This window comes from Salvelinus sp. IW2-2015, linkage group LG25, assembly GCF_002910315.2.
Source record: "Salvelinus sp. IW2-2015 linkage group LG25, ASM291031v2, whole genome shotgun sequence".
Lineage (NCBI taxonomy): Eukaryota > Metazoa > Chordata > Actinopteri > Salmoniformes > Salmonidae > Salvelinus > Salvelinus sp. IW2-2015.
In genome coordinates this window covers 11235670-11261922 of record NC_036865.1, presented here as the reverse complement: position 1 = coordinate 11261922, position 26253 = coordinate 11235670, and the positions used below count along the sequence as shown (strand labels likewise).

At 42.3% G+C, this 26253-nt stretch overlaps 1 protein-coding gene across 2 annotated transcripts in view; it reads left to right on the top strand.

Moving 5' to 3' along the window:
• Positions 1 to 458: 458 nt before the first annotated feature.
• Positions 459 to 26253, top strand: part of LOC111951835 (heat shock 70 kDa protein 12A-like) — a 47979-nt gene continuing 22184 nt past the window's right edge. Inside the window, exons 1-3 of one of the 2 annotated variants that reach the window (XM_023970078.2) lie at positions 459 to 877; positions 19969 to 20045; positions 20276 to 20406. In XM_023970078.2, coding sequence (XP_023825846.1) covers positions 787 to 877; positions 19969 to 20045; positions 20276 to 20406 — 299 coding nt within the window. In that variant the 5' untranslated portion in view covers positions 459 to 786. The remainder of the gene's footprint in view (positions 878 to 19968; positions 20046 to 20275; positions 20407 to 26253) is intronic. The other variant, XM_023970077.2, reaches the window with a different exon arrangement.

The following is a 26253-nucleotide window of genomic DNA, read 5'->3' as shown; positions in this document are numbered from 1 at the left end:
AAATAAAGAAAAACCCTGGAATGAGTAGGTGTGTCCAAACATTTGACTGGTACTCTACATGTTTTTTGCACATACATAATTGCTCCCCCCAAAAAATTCTAAAGAGTCCAGCCTTGACCATCTAATTTTGTATTGAACTCAAAGTGTTTGTCATCAAGGGTCCTCATGAATGTAGCCTACTACAAACCCACAAGCATAGTGCATTTTACCAAGCTTGAAAGATGCAGTACAAGTTTATTGATGTTGTAGGCAAAAAGAAAAACATGAGAGGTAGGCTAACCTGAAAACCATTTCATAGATTTGGGAGGGGTTCTTATTTGCATAATGAGGAGATGACTAATGAAAATGTGCAACTGCAGGACAGCAGAAATATAGATGATGAGGTATAGGCTAGCTAGTGCTGCATCCTTGCAGCCCCTACTGTCGACTTTTAGCTCTGGATTATTGGGAGACATTCCTTGCCAGAACAGCCGTGCGAGCTGACGGGAGGGGCGGGACAGAGGGCTACCTAACGATCGGAAAGTAGCAGCCTGGGTAGCAGACCTCATTTCTTTGGAGGTGTAGATCGGCCAAACTCGACGACAGTCTTTCAGCTGAATGGGTCAACCCCGCTGTGCATCCTTTAAATGGGCTTTTTAGCGCGCCATCCATAGCAAGTCCTATTTTCCAGTTAAAAGAACTGAAGAGAAAGAAAGCAGGTTTAAGGGGGATAATCCGAGTGAGATAATTTAGCTTTTTTTCATCAATCTAATGATTCAGACTGGCAAGTAAACAAGGACAAACTGCATGTGTAACTGTTTAGGGGAGACTCAAGGAACGATAAAACAGCTGGGCATGATGACTGAGAAAGAATCGGCAACAGACAACATAATAGCAGGTAAAAAGCTTCTTTCTAACCCTCTTGTGATCCTGAAGTATTCTTCAGAGGCCTCACGCTATTATGCAGCATCAAGGCTACACTCTATAGGTGCGCTCATTCAGTGCGCATTCGGAGCCTATTTGAGACCTTGCCAGGAGACTCCTTTTCCGTTTTCACGTTTGATTTGTGCAATAGTCGTTCGGGTTACGTGATGGTGGTGGTATAGAGGTATTCGCTCTTGTTATATTTATGAGAAATTGCAATTTATACAAAGGTTTATAATGAATATTCTTGGAAAGCATAGGATATAGGCTATAGTCGTGTTCATGCAGCTTCAAGAGAGCTTTGCCGCAACGTGAAGGAAACAGCCTACCTCTGAGAACCCACCTCGACAGCAATACATTTAATTATTAGAATCATAATATTACTCTGCAGAACATTTCTCCTGTAGTCCCAGAAAATGGGCACACATACTAACGCCCTTTTGCATTGGGCAGAAAAACTATAAATACCCGCCCAGTAGCCTATAGTTTGGTCCTCCATAACTGAGCAGAGTTTGGTCACATGGTCAATCCCACCGGAGGCTTGACACAATGCAGCAAAAGTCTGCGTGCCCCACCACCCCCCAGGTGTCGCATTCGCAGCAATGTGGTTAAAACGTCTGATTAGAAGTAATCGCTATATAGTCTGAGTGCGCTGATAAATGCAGCGATAGGAATGGTTGGTTCCTCTATTATGGACACTATCTGCGTAATGGGCGGATAAATTACTGCATTTCAATTGTCTTCAATCTCAACCAGTGCTCAAGTTTTCATGTTGTTTTACTTATTGAACGTTTTCTTCGAGGTTTTCATGTCTAACATGTCATTTAGGACTAGGACTATTTACTTTTATGTCATATCGGTTCCTCTGCAGGACAAATGGTGCTTTCAAGACAACTGGGAACTCGGGAAGAAAACGAGGTCAAATCATGACGTCAGTGATCTTCAGGTCGGAAAGACAGAGCTCTAGAAAGATGCTCGAGTTTAGGACATGGAATTCCGAGTTTGATGACTGTTCAAAACGAGTTTTTCCAGTCGGATAACGTTTTTCTGAATTCCAAGTTGTCATGAACGCACTGGAGTTGGAAATCTCTGATTTCCGAGTTCACAGTTGTTTTGAATGCAGCAAGTAGGCTAAATCATCTGACACCACTCCTATATGATGTAAAATTAGAGGGGAGAATAATTGTGTACAGTAGGCCCTATATACTTTTGGCTGGATGTGCTTGAAATCCAAAAGTGAAAGTCTGTTGTCCTTCTTGTGATTGTGATTGCTCATTGAGAAGTCAAAGTGAACAGAGGGGTCTGTCATGTCCTAATTATCACACTTCATCACAGGATGTTGCGCATGCTTGTTATTTGTTGACACCCAGTTGTTAATATGTTAATTACGGTGTTTTCACAATGAACTTGAGGCTTGACCATTTGCCTGTCCTACCTTTGGGGTTGGGTGTTGTGAAAGTTTATCGAATGGCTTAACTTTGTTTGGCTCATATGTTCCACAAAACATGTAGCCTACTCTGGGGGGGCAGGTAGCCTAGTGGTTAGAGCATTGGACTAGTAACTGAAAGGTTGCTAGATCAAATCCCTGAGCTGACAAGGTAAAAATCTGAACAAGGCAAGTTCCTAGGCTGTCATGGACACTACTGTCATGGACACTACACTACTGTTCCTAGGCTGTCATTGAAAATAAGAATTTGTTCATAACTGACTTGCTTAGTTAAATAAAGGAAAAATAAAGAAACTCAGCCATCAGAAAAACCTTTGGATTTCGGATCAAATCCCAATCCATGCTTGTTTTTCACATTCCCACGGTGACACATTGAAGTTGCTGATAAAGAGACCTTTGTTCATTTTGTGGGCAGCCAGGATGCGCGCACACAAAGGCTCYTTCACCGATTGAGCCCTTTCCTGGGGGACTGATGTCATACAATGACGATGAATGCAGCTTGTTAGCTCTTTTGACATCATCAGGGTGAAATTATACAGTAATAATATTAACATACATTCTGGTGTTCAGAGCTGGTTAGAGAGAAAGTTTTAGCGATAGTTTTGTTACACAGTGTTATGAATTAGGCCTACCCATGTATTATTTTTATGGTCTTCATTGTTGATCCAGATAATTTATGAAGAGTTTATATTTATAAAAAATAGGCCTATATACCAATTTTTCACATTTGTGTTTATTCTTTAAAAAAAAATGCTTACCTTCATGTGTGTGTAAAAATATTACTGTTCTCAGATTTTTTTATTCATAGATTTTAGATGTGTATGAAAATATATATATATATTTTTTAAACGCTATACATCCATTGTTTAGTTGGAATGGAATGTTGGTATCATGTATATTTGACTGTGATATGTGCTTGTCTCACCTAGCAATCTTAAGATGAATCCACATTGTAAGTCTCGCTCTAGATAAGAGCATCTGCTAAATTACTAAAATGTAAAATGTAAATGTTTTACATACAGATCTCATATTACTGTATTGAATCATAAAATATATATATATTGATGTCACAAATGTATCATTTGTACATTTATTTATAAAAAAGTATATATATATTTTTAATAGAAATATCACATTTAGATAAGTATTCAGACCCTTTAATCAGTACTTTGTTGAAGCACCGTTGGCAGCGATTACAGCCTTGACTCTTCTTGGGTATGATGCTACAAGCTTGGCACACCTGTATTAGGGAAGTTTCTCACATTCTTCTCTGCAGATCCTCTCAAGCTCTGTCAGGTTGGATGGGGAGCGTTGTTGCACAGCTATTTTCAGGTCTCTCCAGAGATGTTCGATCGGGTTCAAGTCCGGACTCTGGCTGGATCACTCAAGMACATTCAAAGACTTGTCCCGAAGCCATTCCTGCATTGTCTTGGCTGTGTGCTTAGGGTTGTTTTCCTGTTGGAAGATGAACCTTCGCCCCAGTTTGAGGTCCTGAGCTCTCTGGAGCAGGTTTTCATCAAGGATCTCTCTGTACTTTGCTCCGTTCATCTTTCCATCGATCCTGACCAATCTGCCAGTCACTGCCGCTGAAAAACATCCCCACATCATGATGCTGCAACCACCATGCTTCAGCATAGGAATGGGCCAGGTTTCCTCCAGATGTGACACTTGGCATTCAGGCCAAAGAGTTCAATCTTGGTTTCATCAGACCAGAGAATCTTGTTTGTCATGGTCTTAGAGTCCTTTAGGTGCCTTTTGGCAAACTCCAAGCGGGCTGTCATGTGCCTTTTTACTGATGAGTGGCTTCCATCTGGCCACTCTACCATAAAGGCCTGATTGGTAGAGTGCTGCAGATGGTTTTCCTTCTTGAAGGTTCTCCCATCTCCACAGAGGAACTCTGGAGCTCTGTCAGAGGGACCATCGGGTTCCTGGTCACCTCCCTGACCAAGGCCCTTCTCCCCCGATTGCTCAGTTTGGCCGGGCGACCAGCTCTAGGAAGAGTCTTGGTGGTTCCAAACTTCTTCCATTTAAGAATGATGGAGGCCACTGTGTTGTTGGGGACCTTCAATGCTGCAGAATTTTTTTGGTACCCTTCCCCAGATCTGTGCTTCGACACAATCCTGTCTCTGAGCTCTACGGACAATTCCTTCGACTTCATGGCTTGGTTTTTACTCTGACATGCACTGTTAACTGTGGGACCTTTATATAGACAGGTGTGTGCCTTTCCAAATCATGTCCAATCAATTGAATTTACCACAGGTGGACTCCAATGAAGTTGTAGAAACATCTCAAGAATGATRAATGGAAACAGGACGCACCTGAGCACAATTTCGAGTCTCATAGCAAAGGGTCTGAATACCTATGTAAATAAGTTATTTCTGTTTATTTTTAATACATTTGCAAACATTTCTAAAAACCAGTTTTTGCTTTGTCATTATGGGTTATTGTGTGTAGATTGATGAGAAACTACATTTATTTCATACATTTTAGAACAAGGCTGTTACGTAACAAAATGTGGAAAAAGGGAAGGGGTCTGAATACTTTCCCAATGCACTGTATAGCATTTAGCAAAAATAGCATGATTAGGCTGTTTGTCTCTTGGAAATGAAACCATTAAGTGATAGATTTTAAACAAATACATGTGTCATTGAACAATGCCATGCCATGATTCGATAGTAAAAGCACCAATCGCTCATCATTTCTTTAAACAATAAAAGCTAATTTACCAACATTTCTGAAAATGGATATTTAGCGTTTTGGAATGAAACTCAATATCAACATATATGCAAGTATTTGATTGAGAATCATTTAATAGGTTGTGACAAGGTGTTTCAAAAGTTTTGAACAGACTGCATTTTGTGTGTACAAGGCACTGCACTATTTGAGCAGTGCTGCCAATCCTAAGCTCTCCTGCCAGGCACTCGTGACCTTGTGAAATGGTGGGTGGGGATGTGCACTAACGGCACTTACTTTCGTGAGCTCAGCTGCATTATTGGGATGAGGCAGACGCAGTGGGACGTGGCCTGATCTCTCTCCATGTCTGCTCTCAGTCTACCCTGGTTTATCCGGACTCCCCCTGAAGAAGAGGAATATGGGGGAGAGTATGGGTGGCCCCTGGCCCAGCATGGTCTGCTGCTCAGTCTGTACAGCACACACCAATCATATTTGGGAATGGGAAAGGGGGATAGCTACCTTAAGAATAACTGATATAGAGGTCACAGTCACTGTGGAATCGATCAGTATGTACATTTGAGCTTCGCAGAAGAACGGGACAATYGAGTCCCCATACTATTCAGGGTCACAGTCAGAGAAGTAATGTTGTCTTTTTAAGATTATTGATATGCAGTGTTTGACTAATAAACTAATAAACTAAATGTCCCCTTTTCAGGACCCTGTCTTTCAAAGATAATTRGTAAAAATCCAAATAACTTCACAGATCTTCTTTGTAAAGGGTTTAAACACAGTTTCCRATGCTTGGTTCAATGAACCATAAACAATTAATGAACATGCACCTGTGGAACGGTCGTTAAGACACTAACAGCTTACAGACAGTAGGCAATTAAGGTCACAGTTATGAAAACTTAGGACACTAAAGAGGCCTTTCTACTGACTCTGAAAAACACCAAAAGAAAGATGCCCAGGGTCCCTGCTTATCTGCGTGAACGTGCCTTAGGCATGCTGCAAGGAGGCATGAGGACTGCAGATGTGGACAGGGCAATAAATTGTCCGTACTGTGAGACGCCTAAAACAGCGCTACAGGGAGGGAGACAGGACGGACAGCTGATCGTCCTCGCAGTGGCAGACCACGTGTAACAACACCTGCACAGGATCGGTACATCCGAACATCACACCTGCGGGACAGGTACAGGATGGCAACAACAACTGCCCGAGTTACACCAGGAACGCGCAATCCCTCCATCAGTGCTCAGACTGTCCGCAATAGGCTGAGAGAGGCTGGACTGAGGGCTTGTAGCTGTTGTAAGACAGGTCCTCATCAGACATCACCGGCAACAACGTCGCCTATGGGCACAAACCCACCGTCGCTAGACAAGACAGGACTGGCAAAAAGTGCTGACGAGTCGCAGTTTTGTCTCACCAGGGTTGGTAGGATTAGCGTTTATTGTCGAAGGAATGAGCGTTACACCGAGGCCTGTACTCTGGAGCGGGATCGATTTGGAGGTGGAGGGTCCGTCATGGTCTGGGGCGGTGTGTCAACACATCATCGGACTGAGCTTGTCATTGCAGGCAATCTCACGCTGTGCGTTACAGGGAAGACAGTCTCCTCCCTCATGTGGTACCCTTCCTGCAGGCTCATCCTGACATGACCCTCCAGCATGACAATGCCACCAGCCATACTGCTCGTTCTGTGTGTGATTTCTTGCAAGACAGGAATGTCAGTGTTCTGCCATGGCCAGCGAAGAGCCCGGATCTCAATCCCATTGAGCGCGTCTGGGACCTGTTGGATCATAGGGTGAGGGCTGGGGTCATTCCCCCCAGAAATGTCCGGGAACTTGCAGGTGCCTTGTTGGATGAGTGGGGTAACATCTCACAGCAAGAACTGGCAAATCTGGTGCAGTCCATGAGGTGGAGATGCACTGCAGTACTTAATGCAGCTGGTGGCCACACCAGATACTGACTGTTAGTTTTGATTTTGACCCCCCCTTTTGTTCAGGGCCACATTATTCAATTTCTGTTAGTCACATGTTTGGAACTTGTTCAGTTTATGTCTCAATTGTTAAATCTTGTTATGTTCATACAAATATTTACACATGTTAAGTTGCTGAAAATAAACGCAGTTGACAGTGAGAGGATGTTTATTTTTTTGCTGAGTTTATTAGGTTCTTTAATTGTGTGCAGTATAATGTGTGAAGGTAACAAATTGACATTAATTGATTTTGCACTCAGCTGGTTACCTTAGCTACAGGGACCATCTCATCATGAGAGCTGATTATTAGCGCCGCTCAATGCCTCAAGTACCTATTAGTGTGCTGATACAAATCCCAGAGATGACATATGGCATGTAAACACCCCTCTGATTGAGCTAGTAGACACACCCAAAACTGCAATGACTTGTTTCAAATTATCATTACTTCTTATTCCCGACGTCACTATCATAACTTGCAATGCACATTTAAAGAGCAAAATCAAAACACATTTTTCAAATATTTTGATATTTCAAATATTCAAATATTTTGAACGCGCTCAATGGGATTGAGATCCGGGCTCTTCGCTGGCCATGGCAGAACACTGACATTCCTGTCTTGCAAGAAATCACACACAGAACGAGCAGTATGGCTGGTGGCATTGTCATGCTGGAGGGTCATGTCAGGAAGGGTCCCAAGGGTCCCAAGTGGGAACACCCAATGACTGCACTAATGGAGAGCTTTGTGTTCCCTGAGGGACAGCCACACATGTTCTACACATTTAAAGCAGAGAGAGAGGGAGAGCTCAGCGGAGTCATACTCAAGAGATTTATTTAGTTTGTGATATTAATATGATTGCAGATTCCAAAAACACAGATGAATCCTGTATTGCCTTTGTAGATAGCATTGGCGACAGCTTGATGCAACAAGGCATTAAAACAGAATGTGACATATAAAAATAATCTATCACAAGCTAGTTCGTTTCCATCTGAAAGCTCTTCAATCAGACCAAGTGTTTTGCTGTGGGTGGATTCTCTAGATTGAGTATACTATGACCTAGGAATTCAATCAGATTCACTGTGATAGACAACTTTTAGCCCTGTTGCTAAGGCCAGTTTTCCTCTGGTTTTCCTCTGGTGGAGCTCATCACTGGGCTATTTTCTGTGTGTTCTGTCCAGCTGTTCTACAAGTACTTATGTACGCTCCCACACGTGGCTCCAGCCAACCAATGTGTGATTCCTCCACAGCAATCCTCAATGAGAGGATGGAACAGTTGTAGGGTGTTTTCAAAGAATAGGGTCAGCATTGCCCATACCATGCATGCAAGGAACCTATTTTGAGTATCAATGAACAGAAGAGTGTAAATGTGATGAGGTCAGGTCAGACGACAGTTCAGAGGTGACATTGAAATGCCTTGCGTTAAGGAGACCTTTTACCATAAGATAGTGATGTATGACTCACTACAATGTCATCCAGCTCATAAACCAGCTGGCCAACGAATACTGTAGGTGGACAGTGACGAGCATTGAAAAAGGACTTTAAAATGTATTACAATACCTCAATGTGACTCAGCACACCATGAGCAGTCATGAGCAGCACACCATGAGCAGACAAATTGCACCACCGGTGTGCTGTCATGTCATTGCACTCACTCACACAAAACACACGAGGTTCCCGTAGGTTCCCATAGCAACCAACACATTACTGGCTTCTTGCTGAAGTAAGCGGGGCATTCTTACAGCACAACACCAGTAGTGTCACAACAGAAGTTCATCTACCACAGTGATAAAGCGGTTATTATATTAAACATGTACAGCCTCTGTACGAGACCCTTGAGCTCTAGTATACAATTGCCCTTTTAATTTACTTAAATGTATTGAAGCAAATTGCCTCACTTGCAGCCATCGTTGGCATCTATTTGTGAAATGGATGGGGTGTTAGGGGTTGGTGGCTGGGAAAGGAGTTCAGACCAGGGGAGGGGGTAAGGCTGCAGTCAGAGGTGATTTAAGGCCTCAGCCATTAGCATTTCTGTTTGAGGTCAACCCAATAACTGGGAGTTCTTGAGACAAAGTGGTAGGGGGGCTGAACCTGATGAGCCAGGGTCAGGCAGGAAGTTGTCTTTCAGAGGCCCTAAAGGGCTCCACACAGTCTACGCAACAGATCCGATGGAGCTTCTTTTGCGTAGCTCTACGTAGTTCTACCTACTTTTGTACGGCTGAATTTTTGGAACGCGACGCAAACGGAGCTGTGAAATCACTGTGGCGAGCCCTTACGGTCAGAAAAATCCAATCGCCACTCCTAGACGAGACACACACCAGAGAGCCCACCACAACACAGGTGTGTCCTCTCTATCGAAACGTTAATTAATGTCGTGACTAGGTGACAATGGGTGACATTGATCACATTATGATCACATTTTTGTTGCATGGAAATAGATATGTTGAATAGCTATTCTATATGTGACCCTTTTGGAGAACACATTGGTCTCATACCAGTGTAATAATGCTGTAATTACTACAGTAATAACATGGTTGTTACGTTTTACACGAGAAATTGCTCAGACAAGTGGAATAAGGAGCATACTAGTGTAATTACAGTGTTACTACACAGGTATGAGAGCAACTTCATGTAAAGTGCCACCCAATTGGATAGTTGACCAATATCCCTGATAAGCTCTAGTATTTTATCATGGAACGTGTACTTTGAGAGAATTCACCCTCTCAGCAAGTGATATTCCTCTTTACCAAAATCAAGGTTGAAAATGTGAATTGCGATGCAAATAAACTGGCAAGGTACCAGGAGTCCTATGATCAGCATTACGTCATGACTAAGATATTGGCTGTGTTTACCCTCAAGAGGAGGCACCCATTCTGTTGAGAAGTATGAGGGAGGCGCTTTTCACAAGACATTGGATTGTAGAGTAAGACTTAAACAGCCGTTAGACATCAGCAGTATGACATCTTTTCGATTACCCAAGAGGCCCTTCATGAAATTACTGTAAACTTTTTTTCTGTATGTGTCTTTGTCGCTCTCCTCCATCAAACTCAATTTACTCCACAGAAGGCTATAGTCTTTGTACTCTAACCAGTTCAATGTTAGAAACCAAAGCCTACTGKAGCACACACCTGTTTGATGTCCAATGAAGCGGTAACTGGTTTCATATGTTTCAATGGAATCCCAAGTATATAAACACTGACTGTATTTGTGTATTCTCTTGGTCTTGGTTTTGTCACATCTCTCACTCCCATCCCAATGCTGTCAGATACAAGCTCTTCCACATCCCACAGCAATGTACGCTAAGTATACAAAACATTAACGACACCTGCTCCATGACATAGACTGACCAGGTGAATCCAGTTGAAGGCTATGATCCCTTATTGAGGTCACGTGTTAAATCCACTTCAATCAGTGTAGATGAAGGGGAGGACATTGGTTAAAGAAGGATTTTTGAGCCTTGAGACAATTGAGACATGGATTGTGCATGTGTACCATTCAGAGATTGAACGGGCAAGACAAAAGATTGAAGTGCCTTTGAACGGGGTATGGTAGTAGGTGCCAGGTGCACCGGTTTGTGTGAAGAACTGCAACGCTGCTGGGTTTTTCATGCTGAACAGTTTCCCGCGTGTATCTAGAATGGTCCACCACTCAAAGGACATCCATCCAACTTGACACAACTGTGGGAAGCATTGGAGTCAACATAGGCCAGAATCCCTGTGGAACGCTTTCGACACCTTGTAGAGTCCATTCCCCGACAAAATGAGGCTATTCTGAGGGCAAAAGGGGGGTGCAACTCAATATCAGGAAGGTGTTCCTAATGTTTGGTATACTCAGTTGTATACATCCCATAGCTATAAGGGCACAAGGCGAGACCCAGATGCAGACACGGGAGGCAGATGGTTTGAGTCTTTGATATTTATTAGTATCCCAAGGGTAGTCAAGAGAATGGTCATGGACAGGCAAAAGGTCAAAATCAGTTCATAGTCCAGGAGGTACAGAGTGGCAGGCAGGCTCGAGGTCAAGGCAGGCAGAATGGTCAGGCAGGCGGGTACAGAGTCCAGAAACAGGCAAGGGTCAAAACCGTGAGGACTAGAAAAAGCAGGAGCACGGGAAAAACACGCTGGTTGACTTGAAACATTCAAGACGAACTGGCACAGAGAGACAGGAAACACAGGGATAAATACCCCGGGGAAAATAAGCGACACCTGGAGGGGGGTGGAGACAATCACAAGGACAGGTGAAACAGATCATGGCAATGTCTGCATCCACCTTTCATAGTGTTTGGGACCTTTAAGAGATTTACATCAGAACCTTTATAAAGGTGTTGCTCTTCGCTACCTTACTTCAAACAACAAAAAGCACCAAAAATGCAGGACAACCTAAAAACTTACAGCAGTTSAATATATGGTGTCTTGGTGGAAATACTGTAATAAACACCTGGGCAGATTCTCAGCCAGATTTAACTCAATGCACCATCGCTATGTGTAACCACAATGAATTATATGCTCTGGTAAAAATGAAGCTTAGAATATTCTACTGTGTTAAATTATTCAGCTTTAGTTCTGCCTTCGGAGCATCTGGGGCCAAGAAAATCATGGGAGGGGATCCGAAAACACATTGGCTGTTTAGTTTGACACTGAAATTGACGAAAGCATGAAAGCACTGATGGGTCATGATTACGTAAAGTTTGATATCTTGAGCATGAGCTTGCCAAATTGATGTTTTTGATAGAGGATGCTTTTGAACGTGCAGTGTTGACGTGTCTGCAATATGTACATAATGGGCAGCTATTTGAATCTGTTTTGTGTCAAATTGAATTTTGCCGTGGTTTTGTTGTTATAAGGGTCTCCAGCGTAGAGAGAGAGAGAAGAAGAAGAAGGAGAAAGTCTATTGTTTGGAGAGGTTTTTCGGAATTTCCTTAGGATGACCTAAATGCTCTGCCCTTGTAGGAAACAAGGCTCACTCTTTCTTTCTTTCAAATGCCATTCACCATTGTTCCATATCGTTGTTGTGGTAGTAAGACCAGGCACTATGGACCTTGACACTATTCTCATGTTTGAGCTCAGTTATCTATCAGAATGTGTGATGTTGAACATTGCATGTTATTTTGAACAGCTACATGTACTCACATAGTTGGGAATAGTGTACTAGAAATAGAACCGAGGGAAGCTATAGGGCAGGGGTAGGCGGCTAGATTCAGCCGCAGGCCGGTTGTTGTCGGAGCGGACGGTCGGGGGCCTGGAACATCATAATAATAATAATAATGATTTTGAACACTGCAAATTGACCACAACTAAGCCCCAAAAATAACAATAATTGAATACCTTGATTACGTTGAGACAAAATCACGTCTCTTTTTTTATTCGTGGGAATACTTGTGAACCGATTCATTTTCCTAAATTAAACTCCTTTATTTATTTTTACTAAAAACTTTGGGGTTTGCCGACCCCTGTTATAGGGTGTTATGGGGTGCAGTAGACTGTCCCACATAAATCAAGTATATTTGGGCAAATTTAAGAGAAAATGTACTTTGTCATCAAAATGACAAAAAGTGCATATACATTGAGCCAGCCTTGACAAATTGACAAATCTGTTTATGTTTATTTTTGCTTCCCTGTACCCACCATCTTGTCATTCATAGGTCATAGGTTGTACTGGCATACTATCTGGGTTTCCCAGCCGCTCCCCTGCTCGGTTGGCCAGTCAAAAGCACAATGTATATAGCCACTGAGCTGTGTACTTTGAAACTCCTCAGGCAGATGTTGCGCTGCTGTCAAAATGTCACACTGATTTACCTCCAGACTGATCTGGAACGAGGCCTTTTCTCTCTAAACGATCCGGCTGGGAGACGCTAGCGGGACATGTTTATTATACAACAGTTGAGCAGATATCCCTACCTCCCCGTCTCCTCCGCTCTGTTTGGAGGATACCTGACACCAGCACAGAAGGACTCTCACACTCACAAGAGGGCATTCATCCTTCCTCAGAGAAACCATGTGGTGTCTGCATTGTACCTTGATCATTGAAAACATGCAATAGAAGTCATGGTTGGAAGCCCCTCAATTTCTCATCAGTTATATTCTCTAGTTTTTCACTCCTCTCATACACTCTTAGAAGACTAGTCACTATCTAGAACCTAAAATGGTTCTTCAGCTGTCCCCACAAGAGAACCCTTTGAATAACTATTTTTGGTTCCAGGTAGAATACTTTTGGGTTCCATGTAGAACCCTTTCCACAAAAAAGGTTCTACCTGGAACCAAAAAGGGTTCTTCTATGGGGACAGCCGAAGAACCRTTTTTTAAGCCTTATACCATAGAGTTTATATTACTTAACATATGCCAGTACAACCTATGACCTATATTATCTGCAGATAATATAGGGGAAAGGTTGAGCTATGCATGTCTGCAGCACTATCTATAGTAGGTGAGGATATGCTGATCAAGTTAAACCTAGTTGTGTTCTATGGTAATCAGTTCATGCTTCACTCAGTGCAGCGGAGGTGGTGTATTTCTGTCTGATCTGCACATTCTCCACTGCTGGGATATCGTTTGCACTAGACACGGATCTATAGATTGATTTCTGAGTCCAAGGCAGGTTTAGAACCAGCACCTTCCTCAGCACTTCTTGCAACATCTAGTCGAATGGCTACCCAGACTATTTGCATTGCCCCCCCCCCCCCCCCCCCTCCACACTACTGCCACTCTCTGTTGTCATCTCTGCATAGTCACTTTAATAATTCTACCTACATGTACATACTACCTCAACTAACCGGTGCCCCCGCACATTGACTCTGTACCGGCACCCCCCTGTATATATTGTTATTTTTTACTGCTGCTATTTAATTACTTGTTACTTTTATCTCTTATTGTTATCCGTATTTTTTTAGGGGGCCGTAAGTAAGCATTTCACTGTAAGGTCTACACTTGTTGTATTCGGCGCATGTGACTAATACAATTTGATTTGATTTACATAAGTTAGTCCTAAATATAAAAAAATAAAAAAACATTGTATTTGGGGCAAATCATTCACTAAACCCTGAACCTCAAATAAATCTTGTAATGAATAATGTGGAAATTTAGCAAGTTAATGAGACTGTGAAGAGACACACTGGCACAGACACACGCATACACACACATATGATAACATACGCACTATACACACACATACACATGGATTTTGTGTTGAGTAGTGACCTGAGGGTACACACTTAATGTATTGTGAAATCTGCTGTGAAATGTATTGTAATGTTTTTAAAATGGTATATAACTGCTTTTATGTTGCTGGACCCCAGGAAGAGTAGCTGCTGCCTTGGCAGGAACTAATGGAGGTCCATAATAAATACACATACAGTAGAAGGACATGGAGGGAGAATATGTAWATTTTCCTAATATACATCACACTGGAATTGCATTTGTATTGACAAATTATGTACATTTAGCCACTTTTACCCACTTAGTGTGTAAATGATGATGTCATTATTATTATTTTGAAGCCAGTTGCATTTCTCACTAAATAGGCTATATCTTCTCTGAAACATCATGCCGAATTACCTTCCACCGCTATCCATACAGTTGTGTTTATTTTTGAAAATCAGGCCTTATACAGAAGCAGTTGTAGTAGGGCACCTGAAAAGCAGGTCTGGAATCAGTTAGACATAAGTGTGTGTATATGCATGCAAGTGTGTGTGTGCAGACTATGAAGGGTGCTAGAAACTCAGTTGGCCACAGCTGTTGTCAGGCTGCTGCCCTGCACTGTGTGTCTGGGCACTTGGCCAGCTGGATGCAGTTGGAAAAGAGGGAGGGAGGATGAAAGAGGCCTCTCTCTCTCTTTCTCCCTCTCTCGCTCTCTTTCTCCCAATTTCCCTCTGACTGCTTGCTGTACTAGCTGCCACATGGCATGATGGGGGAAGAAGTGGGACATTCTCTCAAAAGGAGAGCCGCCCAGTCTCATTTTCCCTTCATCTACATGAATGTAGCCCTTTGAAAGGGATGTTTTGTGTGGCACTGAATCTTTGTGACAGTGAATGTAATGGGGCATCTCTTTGCCTTTGTAGGTGTTGTTGATTGCGGCATAAATTGTGTCTGCTCTGCTTCGTTCGTGCTGGCCCAATCAGTGTCCACTTTCTGGAGAACCTCTGTTGATCTTGTCTGTCAGCATCAACACATTCTCTGATGTTTACAGATTCTATACATGCCACTATAACATACATACACTATGTATTGAATTGATTACATGCACAATGCACATGCACCTGTCCTATCATTGTAGTCATTTAAGGATGAAGTAATGCGTCTGAGTGCCTATGAGGCCAACCTTGAGATCTACTCTGGAACTTGTGCAATGGATTTCAAGTAGATCTAATCAGACATGCAAAGAGACAAGAATCTCACTTGTATATTGTTTTAAATTAGCCTCGGTGTGGACTGTGGTATAGTATTAACATGCACTTGCTCAATAGTTGTTAGTTACTTAACTACAATTTGGTGTTTCTTTTTGCACTAAATGTAAGTAATGTTTTGAAAATGTGGTTTATTGCTCCAGTGACCTATTTCAACTAGCTTAAAGAAAAACTCTACCCAAAAACTATCTTTTGGTATTTGTTTCATTAGTCCATTGTTGATATAGTCCCCAAATGTGTTGCATGTCAGCAGTCAAGTTTTCAAGATATATAACTTTCAAAATACAGAAATACAGCCGGTATGATGCAAAATGCAAAGTTAATCAGGCCTTGCACTGTGAGGTATCGAGTCCTCTACTCCTGCCGTTCATGAAGGCATATTACAGTATGTTTGTCTATAGATCATGACTTGTGAAGGATGGGTTCAACACAGACGTAATGCACCAACCGTGAACTCACTACTTGATAAACCGGGCAGATGGTACTAGATGATGCGTTTTCTTTTATGAATCAAAACGTGTGCTAACCATCATCCCTCTAGCCTCTTTACTCATAGGACCAGTTTTTGGTGATTGCATGCGTTGCTGAACCGCAACAGCATTACAAGGAATGTGTTTCCCCGTCGTGTTTATACATCTTTTCTCTTTTTCTCTCATACCAGCAGCAATGACATTTCTGGCCCTGTAATCTTAGTATGAAAAGACGAGAAAATCAGAGAAGATGTGAAGGACATTTTATGTGCAGACATTTCTTCCCTTCCCCTCACACTTGCCTTATTGAGGAGGCGGTGTGAGCCTAGCTATCGGGGCAGAGGTGGCAAGAGGAGGCTCTGACCTCATTTCTCAGCGTGCCACAGGACCAGAGGTTCAACGCTTGGATTGGATTATTAGCCTCTTTTTTTCCTTCATCACACAGGCACTCACCGAGAGTGGGCTATGAAAATCACATTGGAAGACACAACAATGTCATTAGAAAAAAGATGAGCTTGTCAACGTACCCAGGCTTCTTTCTAGAGGTGAAAAGAACCCGTTTTTAGATGAATCGGTACATTTTCGCTTTCTATTTTAATATATCCAAACCATTTGTGTCTTAAGGATTCAAATTACTATTAGTTTACAACTTGTTAGTGTGATAGTGTGTGGTAGTGTGGTCGCTGTATCTGACATATCAAAACTCTGCCTTTGCCTATAGAATACCAGATTTTCACACATGGTAATACATTGCTAGTGCCTAAGATTATTTATTTCTATAAACTTGTAATGAACTTTAACATCGAGTTTTAAATTCCAGTTCTTGCTGCTCATATGTGTTATCGAAAAACCTCCATTGCGCAGTCATAAATTGGGGCCTAGTTCTCCTGTAAACACCCAGTCTGACATCTGCACTGAGGGTCTGAAAAATGTAGAGTCGTCTGGGGAAACAGAGGAATGTGACGAGAACAGGAAGTAAAAGCCTCTCCTGCAGAGAGGAGAAAAAAGTCCAAGTTCAAAAAACGAAAGCCTCTCTTTCCACTCAGTTCAGCTCCAGCTCATGTGCTCACTCAAGCAACATAGTTTCTGTATCGCAATGCACCAATGAATTGAATATTTTTTTCCCACATCTTGCCATCTGCTGCAATCCTTTTCTGGGAGTCGGGGGAGTCTGAAAATGTTTTCGACTTTATAGACACAGCACACATAAAGGTAATTCCAAAATAAAGGAAACACCAACATAAAGTGTATTTTTTGTTTTCTTTATTTTACCCACTTTTTCTCTCCAATTTCAATCTTGTCTCATCACTGCAAGTTCCCAACGGGTGGCGAAGGTCGAGTCATGCGTCCTTCGAAAAGGAGGACCGCGCTTCTTAAAACCCGCCCGCTTAACCCAGAAGTCAGCCGCTCCAATGTATCAGAGGAAACACCGTTCATCTGACGACCAAGGTCAGCCTGCAGGCGATTGGCCCGCCACAAGGAGTCACTAGAGCACAATGAGCCAAGTAAAGCTCCCCCGGCCAAACCCTCCCCTAAACCGGACAAAGCTGGGCCAATTGTGCGCCGCCCTATGGGACTCCCGATCACGGGCGGTTGTGATACAGACCAGGATAAAACCGGGGTCTGTAGTGACGCCTCTTAGACTGCTGCGCAACTCGGGAGGCCCCAAACATAAAGTGTCTTAATAGGGCATGGGACACCACAAACACCAGACACCAGAACAGCTTCAATGCACCTTGACATAGATTCTACAAGTGTCTGGAACTTTATTGGAGGGATACAACACCATTCTTCCATGAGAAATTCCATCATTTGGTGTTTTGTTGATGGTGGTGGAAAACGCTGTGTCAGGCGCCGCTCCAGAATCTCCCATCAGTGTTCAATTGGGTTGAGATCTGTTGCCTGAGACGGCCATGGCATATGGTTTACATCATTGTCATGCTCATCAAACCATCCAGTTACAATGGATGGGGGCATTGTCATCCTTTTGGGGCATAGCCATGGTAGCCAAAATAATGGAAAAAATAATGGCCCTCCCAGCATTTTTATACATAACTCTAAGCATGATGGGATGTTAATTGCTTAATAAACTCAGGAACCACACCTGTGTGGAAGCACCTGCTTTCAATATACTTTGTATCCCTCATTTACACAAGTGTTTCCATTATTTTGGCAGTTACCTGTATCTGTCTGTTTGGCCTGTCAGTCACTTATGGAAGAGGAATGGCCCCTCTGCTTTCTGCCAGAATGTGTGTAGAACATTCCAGGCAGCAGGACCACTCTGCTAGGATGTAGGGAAGGAGGGGAAAGAGGATACTCAATCTATGGCTCTTTTTGTGGTGGATAAATGTTTATTTCTTCACTTATTGTTGGCAGAAAATGATCTTGTGTTGTTGGGACGTGATTTTATTTGGACTATTAGAATTCAGGATTCTAAACTATTCCAGGGCTTCTCCACTTCAGAGATATGTATGGATTGAATAGTACCTTCATTGAAACATTGATTCTTTAGCACTCATTATGAAGAAACTTTTGTGGCTGTTGATAGGTCGAGCAGGTGCATTGTTTGGTTATTTCCATGTCTCACCTTAGGATGAATACACATAAAGTAAACCTTTATAGACCCCTTTTCAGAGTCCAACATTACCAATAGGATTTAAACACAATAGTGGGGGATGTTGAAGGAAATCATTATACTGTATATTGTTAAAACACTACATATGTMTTGTAAGTGCGAAGGCACCACACAATTCAATGAATTGATGTATTTGCTGTTGCCAGTTATGTAAATTACTTACATTTATATTGCCATATCCTTAATGAGATTGTGAGTGATTGATCGACTTCAACAATASTGTAGTTTCTGGTTGACCTGTATTACGTACAGTTAAGGATTTCTTGGGTTATTCAAGGAAATTCTAAAGAAAGAAATAGAAAATTCTCACCCAGATGCCCAAATCAACTTGCACTAATTAGTCAGAAAAAACATCTGCATTGACATTTTGCAACTGCTTGTATGGAACTCAATACAATTGAATGACATTTCTCATGAAGTATTTTATACTGCCAGGTTAATAATAAACGACACAGACTGCACTGGAACACATTTACCACTAGAGCCACAAACAGTAACAAAGCGTATACCCTGCCACTGTTTTTGGCAAACAGCTGAGGGATGGGGCTGGGGAAATGTAACCACTCTCGATCAAATTCATAGACAGAGCTAWGGATACAAGGACTGACCATGCATGATATCAAAATTATTGTTTTAACCATGTTTTCAGGCTTTTTTTTGTTTTTGTTACAAACAATTAAGTTAAACATGCTTATATTCTGGGTTCTGATGGGGTTAGGTCATGCGGCCTTTATAAGTTATATTCTCCAAGAATCAATGGGTAATTATCATTCATTTAAAAATCACAAAAATGTATGTAGCAAATACAGATTGCCCCTTTAAAATATGACTCAAGGTTAGGATTTAAAGGAGGGGGTATGGGGGAGGGGGTGGAGAAGATGGAGTCTATCCACAGGTGGTCCGTAATTCCACACAGTAATTACCAAGCAGTACATTGTGGGGATTCGGACCACTCAGTCACTCTGTAAGGGCGAGAAAAGGGCGAGCGATGTGGAAAACAGACCGATAGCGRGATGTCCCGTTGAGACTGAGACCATCCCCAGACACTTAAAAACACAGAGGAAGCACTATTATTGTGCATTGTCAAAGGGCCTTTTCACAAGCACTATTAAGTGAAGCTAATGAAAGTGGTGGCAAATGGACACACTTTCATTCAATTCAAATGCCATTCTGTTTAAAAGGCAGGTGCATCAGCCGTTTTATCTTAAAAGAAGAGTAGTTAGATAGCCAGGAGTTTCAAACAAAAGGTTAGAATGGTAACATTCTTTGTAGTGCATTATCAGAGGACGACTGAAGAATCAAAACTAAGATCACAGCTGCACAATTTATTTGAATAGTTGAGGAACAGGGATTGGCAGTGTACTAATGGACATAATGTATGTCCTAAATCAGATGATTTTGATGAAGCTTTCTGTTGTTTGTTGTTGCTAAYTTAAGTTGACTCATGTTGTATCTACTTGTTTCTGTCTCCTCAGATGCAATGGCAACTCCCTCTCCAGCAAAGAGCATGGGTGACCCTGGCATCACCCCACTGTCACCCTCACACATTCAGGTAAGAAACCCACCATGGAATATTCTGCATGGAGATAGATCCATAAGAGCCGTATGAAGTCTGTATAAACAACTCCATTACTGTGGAATGAGAGATTGGTATGAGAGATTCACCACACAGTCTTTTTAAGTCGTTAAACTAGCCACCAGCTTTTCCATCCAGAATAAATAATACATCTCCTTAAACGTTCTCCGTTTGTTGACTCCACTTTTCTGTCCTCCCCACCTCAGCAAAATGACACGGACTCGAATGCCCACACAGGACCTTCGTTCATCGTGGTGGTTGCTGTCGACTTTGGCACCACTTCCAGCGGCTACGCTTACGCCTTCACTAAGGAGCCAGAATGCATTCACACCATGAGGTGAGCCAAGCCAACGCTGCAATGCAGTCGCTGGGAGCAGGAGGAGAGAGAGAGAAAGAGATCAAGATAGATTGAGGGAGTCATGGGGAGGTGCACTCAGGTCAGGTTGTTCTGCAGCAGAGTCTTATTGAATATTCCCTGGCAGGTGATGCAGGAGACATTGAATGCATGGTGCTGCTTTCTGTTCTTATTTAGGTCTTATTTAATCATAACAGAAGGGTTGCTGATAGCCAGGTAAAAGGTGTTTATCAAATTATTGCTCCTCTATTTCATTGTCATCCTTTTGGGGCATAGCCATGGTAGCCAAAATAATGGAAAAAAGAATGGCCTGCCCAGCATTTTTATACATAACCCTAACCATGATGGGATGTCCATTGCTTAATTAACTCAGGAACCACACCTATGTCGAAGCACCTGCTTTCAATATACTTTGTATCCCTCATTTACACAAGTGTTTCCATTATTTTGGCAGTTACCTGTATCTGGGGCGGCAGGTAGCCTAGTGGTTAGAGCGTTGGACTAGTAAACGAAAGGTTGCAAGATTGAATCCCTGAGCTGACAAGGTAAAAATCTGTTGTTCTGAACAAGGCACTGTTCCTAGTCTGTCATTGAAAATAAGAATTTGTTCTTAACTGACTTACCTAGTTAAAAAATGTAAATAAATCTGTCTGTTTGGCCTGTCAGTCACTTATGGAAGAGGAATGGCCCCTCTGCTTTCTGCCAGAATGTATGTAGAACATTCCAGGCAGCAGGACCACTCTGCTAGGATGTAGGGAAGGAGGGGAATGAGGATACTCAATCTATGGCTCTTTTTGTGGTGGATAKATTTTTATTTCTTCACTTATTGTTGGCAGAAAATGATCTTGTGTTGTTGGGACWTGATTTTATTTGGACTATTAGAATTCAGGATTCTAAGCTATTCTAGGGACACTTCCAGGCTTCTCCATTCAGAGAATGTATGGATTGAAATGTACCTTCATTGAAACATTGATTCTTTAGCACTCATAATGAAGAAACTTTTGTGCTGTTGATAGGTCAAGCAGGAGCATGTTTGGTTATTTCCATGTCTCAAATGGAGATATAAAGGGCCATGAGGCTTCTAAAAGGTCAGAAGAAACAGTGTTTGCTCCCTCTCTCATCAATGCCTCATTGGCAGACGTCATGTCATGACCCCAGTCAGTGTAATGCTCTTGTTAGCACTGGTAGGAGYAGCTGGTTCATTTAGCTGAGGAACCAGCTAGACTGCCATCCTGAGATCTGTAGGATCCTCTGACCCATAAAACACACAGGTCAACTCTTTTCCCTGTGTGTGTCAGGCACCAGGGCCAACCTCCTTACCTTGCAGTTCCTCACAAAACAGACAGGTTTTTCTATGGTTTCATGCACTAGTTTTAAGGGGCCCTATTTGAACTTTGAATTCATGATATATCTTAGAGCATATATCTTATCCGTAGAAGGCCAGTGTGGTTGCAGGTTTTTGTTGATTTGAGTKATTTTTCAATTTATAGCTAAACTTGTTGATATTTAACTGGCAATCAACAATAGTTCTTAGGAGTTGTCCATAGAGAAAACATGTCTGGAAACTCTATATARGACATGTTACAGTTTTATGCATGACTTTCGACCAAAATCTGCATTTTCCCTCTTCCCTATTTTCTGTTGAAATTTTGCAACACTTTCTAACATCAGAAAATCTGTCAAAGGTGAAATTCTGTAATAGTAAAAAAAAAAGATGTTTGTCGGTTAGACTACTAGGTAGAACAGTTACACTAGCCCCTACACTGAGATGTAGCAATTATGTGCTTAATAACACAAATCTTTCTGTGTCTTGGTCATTTAAAAAAATTAAAATAAAATATTTTTATTTTTCCCCCTTTTCTCCCCAATTTTCGTGGTATCCAATTGTTAGTAATTACTATCTTGTCTCATCGCTACAACTCCTGTACGGGCTCGGGAGAGACGAAGGTCGAAAGCCATGCGTCCTCCGAAACACAATCCAACCAAGCCGCACTGCTTCTTAACACAGCGCGCCCCCAACCCGGAAGCCAGCCGCACCAATGTGTCGGAGGAAACACCGTACACCTGGCTCCCTTGGTTAGCGCGCACTGCGCCCGGCCCGCCACAGGAGTCGCTGGTGCGCGATGAGACAAGGATATCCCTACCGGCCAAACCCTCCCTAACCAGGACGACGCTAGGCCAATTGTGCATCGCCCCACGGACCTCCCGGTCGCGGCCGGCTGTGACAGAGCCTGGGCGCGAACCCAGAGTCTCTGGTGGCGCAGCTAGCGCTGCGATGCAGTGCCCTAGACCCCACCCGGGAGGCCCCGTGTCTTGGTCATTTTTCTGAGAATTAAGTTGTTTTGTAGGAGTACTAGATAAAATGGAGTATCATTAATGTCACATCCTTAGGGTGATGCAACACAGAGAGACACAGACTGGGAGAATTGTCTATTGGGGAAACCTCTCCTGTCATGGGTCATTAACTCCAGACATCAGGTAACAGTTTAGTAAGATATTTTTACAGGTGCTGCCAGACCTTGCAGTGAAAACAGCCGGAGCCCCAAGATGATTTCCTTTGGATTGAACCATCTGGTCTCCAAATCCTTACAGAAACAATAATAAGCCCTCCGAATGGATCTGTAAAGTTTGCCCATACCTCGAGGGAACTGTTTGGGGCTGCTTTAATGTTGTAGTTCTCTTATGATAGAGATTTCAGTGTAGAACGCCTCTTTGAATAGAAGAGGAATGCATTGCTGTATTGATAGTGAGCATTAGCCAGTTGCATCTCTATGACATAGACATTAGCATTCCTTCCCTGTCCTCACTGTTGCTGGCCCTCACAATGGAGCAGGAATCTAATTGCCGATAGAAAACCAACCTGAGATGAAAACAGCTATTCGGACATGGCTGCCAGTTCCTCTGGAAATTGCCAACACTGACTCTCTCAACTGACAATATTTTTTTATTGTGTATATATTTTTTAGATATCATTTCTGTTCTTGCTACATTTTGCAGTAAGCCACAATTTAGTAATATGTAGGCTACAGTACGTGCATTAAGGCTTTTAGATGGTGATTGTCAGAGGTCTGAATATAAGCTTGTCTGGCCTCCCACTGCACTAAATGCCTGTCTTACAGACTACGCACAGTGAAAAGAAATGCATCATTTACAGACCTTCACTCCTTAGAGCTATTTTCAGTGAGGCATATTCCATTCCAGACCATCTACGGTCGTGTTATACAGTAGGCTAGCTATTTTTCACCTGTCATGTTCTTACATGTTAACCAATTTAGTAATACTGTGGAGTTATTTGCATTCATCAACAGTTTGAATCACAACCATGTTTTAAGTTCTGTTACGACGACTAACYTGTGACAGTTACAACGACTATGTTGTTGTTGCAAATCTGAATCATCAGAATGAGTTTTGAATAAATAGGCTACAGGTTTAGATTTTTTGATTGTATCAAATTATCATGTTAATTAGGGTATATGTTTTAACCAAACATAGATCATTAAAAAATATTATGGAGTTATATAGCGTGATCATGCTGTGATGTGATTAGGAGAAGAATTATCCATCTATTATCCATCTATTAAGTGGACATACCATCCGTCTATAGGGCTGTGGACATACCATCCAGCATGATGATGACAATGACAATGACAATGATGATGATAAAGTGCTGTTGAATGATAAACACAGATTATGCACAAAAGAGCCTAAAATCATATTTGTAATGTTACATTTTGTGAGAAAAATGTTTGTACTCAGGGCACCATTGGGAATAAGTCCCTGGTCTCAATTGGGCTACCCTGTCCCGTTTGTTATAAGGATCGGACCAAGGCGCAGCGTGGTATGCGTACATTCTTATTTATTTAAAGAATGAACACTGAACAAACTAACAAAATGAAACGTGAAGCTATACAAATGAGTGCTGATAGGCAACTACACATAGACAAGATCCCACAACAGAAAGTGGGAAACAGGGCTGCCTAAATATGATCCCCAATCAGAGACAACGATAAACAGCTGTCTCTGATTGGGAACCATATCAGGCCAACATAGAAATACAAAACCCCTAGACATACAACACTAGAGTACCCACCCTAGTCACACCCTGACCTAAACAAAATATATAGAAAACAGAGATATCTAAGGTCAGGGCTTGACATAATCTGAATAAATAAAAGTTAATACAAAAAAATAAGAGTCTTAATTTAGATTAGCAGTGTGCATCCAGTGGTTTCCCCCAAATCTTCCAAATGAGTCCCTCACAGCAGGCTTCTCCCCCAGTGAGACTGACCCATAATCTCATCAGGGCACTTAGCAAACATATTCTCATCTCCAAGGGAACTAAACTAATTATAGTAACTAATCCTTCATTTATCTAGAACTAGTGAAGCACAATTAGTGTGTAGGTCATGTTGTGTCTCTTTGTTTTTATTCATTTAAAAATTTTAATTTAACCTTTATTTAACTAGGCAAATCAGTTAAGAACAAATTCTTATTTACAATGACGACCTACTAGAAGGCAAAAGGCCTCATGTGGAGATGGGGAGCGGCCCGGGACGTGTGTGCTTTGGGGACCTTTAACAGAATGTGACTGGCAGAATGGATGTTGTATTTTGAGGATGAGGGCTGCAGTAGGTATCTTAGATAGGGGGGAGTGAGGCCTAGGAGGGTTTTTGTTAACAATAGCGGGTGCGCAATCTCTAATATTAAGGAAGTCTCGAGGTTCTGCTCGCTTGAGTTGGAATACCTCATAAACTGTAGACCATACCYAGAGAGTTTCATCTATATTTTTTTGTATCTGTCTATTTACCACCACAAACTGATGCTGGCACTAAGACCTCACTGAACGAGCTGTGTAGGGCAATGAGCAAACAAGAACATCCAGAGGCGGTGCTCCTAGTGGGCGGTGATGCAGGGAAACTGAAATCCGTTTTACCTCATTTCTACCAGTATGTGCATCTAGAAGCGAAGAAACTCTACATCTCCTTTACTCCACACACAGAGACACATTCAAAGCTCTCCCTCGGCCTCCATTTGGCAAATCTGACCATAACTCTATCCTCCTGAGTACTGCTTAAAAGCAAAAACTCAAACATGAAGTACCAGTGCCCAATACGGAAGTGGTCTGATGAAGTGGATGCTAACCTACATGACTGTTTCACTAGCACAGACTGGAATATGTTCCGGGATTCACCCGATAGCATTGAGAAGTTTACTACATCAGTCATCGGCTTCATTAATAAGTGCATCAACGATGTCGTCCACACAGTGACCGTAAGTACATATCCCAACCAGAAGCCATGGATTACAGGCAACATCCACACTGAACTAAAGGCTAGAGCTGCCGCTTTCAAGGAGCGGGACACTAATCTGTAAGCTTATAAGAAATCCCGCTATGACCTCTGATGATCCATCAAACAGGCAAAGCGTCAATAGAGGACTAAGCCTGAAACCTATTAAGTCGAATCGGACGCTCGTCGGATGTGGCAGGGCTTGTAAACTGTCATGGATTACAAAGGGAAACCCACATGCAAGCTGCCCAGTGACATGACCCTACCAGATGAGCTAAATGTCTTCTATGCTCGCTTCAAGGTAAGCAACACTAAATCATGCATGAGAGCACCAGCCGTTCCAGAAAACTTTGTGATCACACACTCTGTAGCTGATTTGAGTAAGACCTTTAAACATTCACAAGGCCGCAGGACCAGACGGATAACATTCACAAGGCCGCAGGACCAGACGGATTACCAGGACGCGTACTCCGATCATGCGCTGACCAGCTGGCAAGTGTCTTCCCTGACATTTTCAACCTCTCCCTGACCCAGTCTGTAA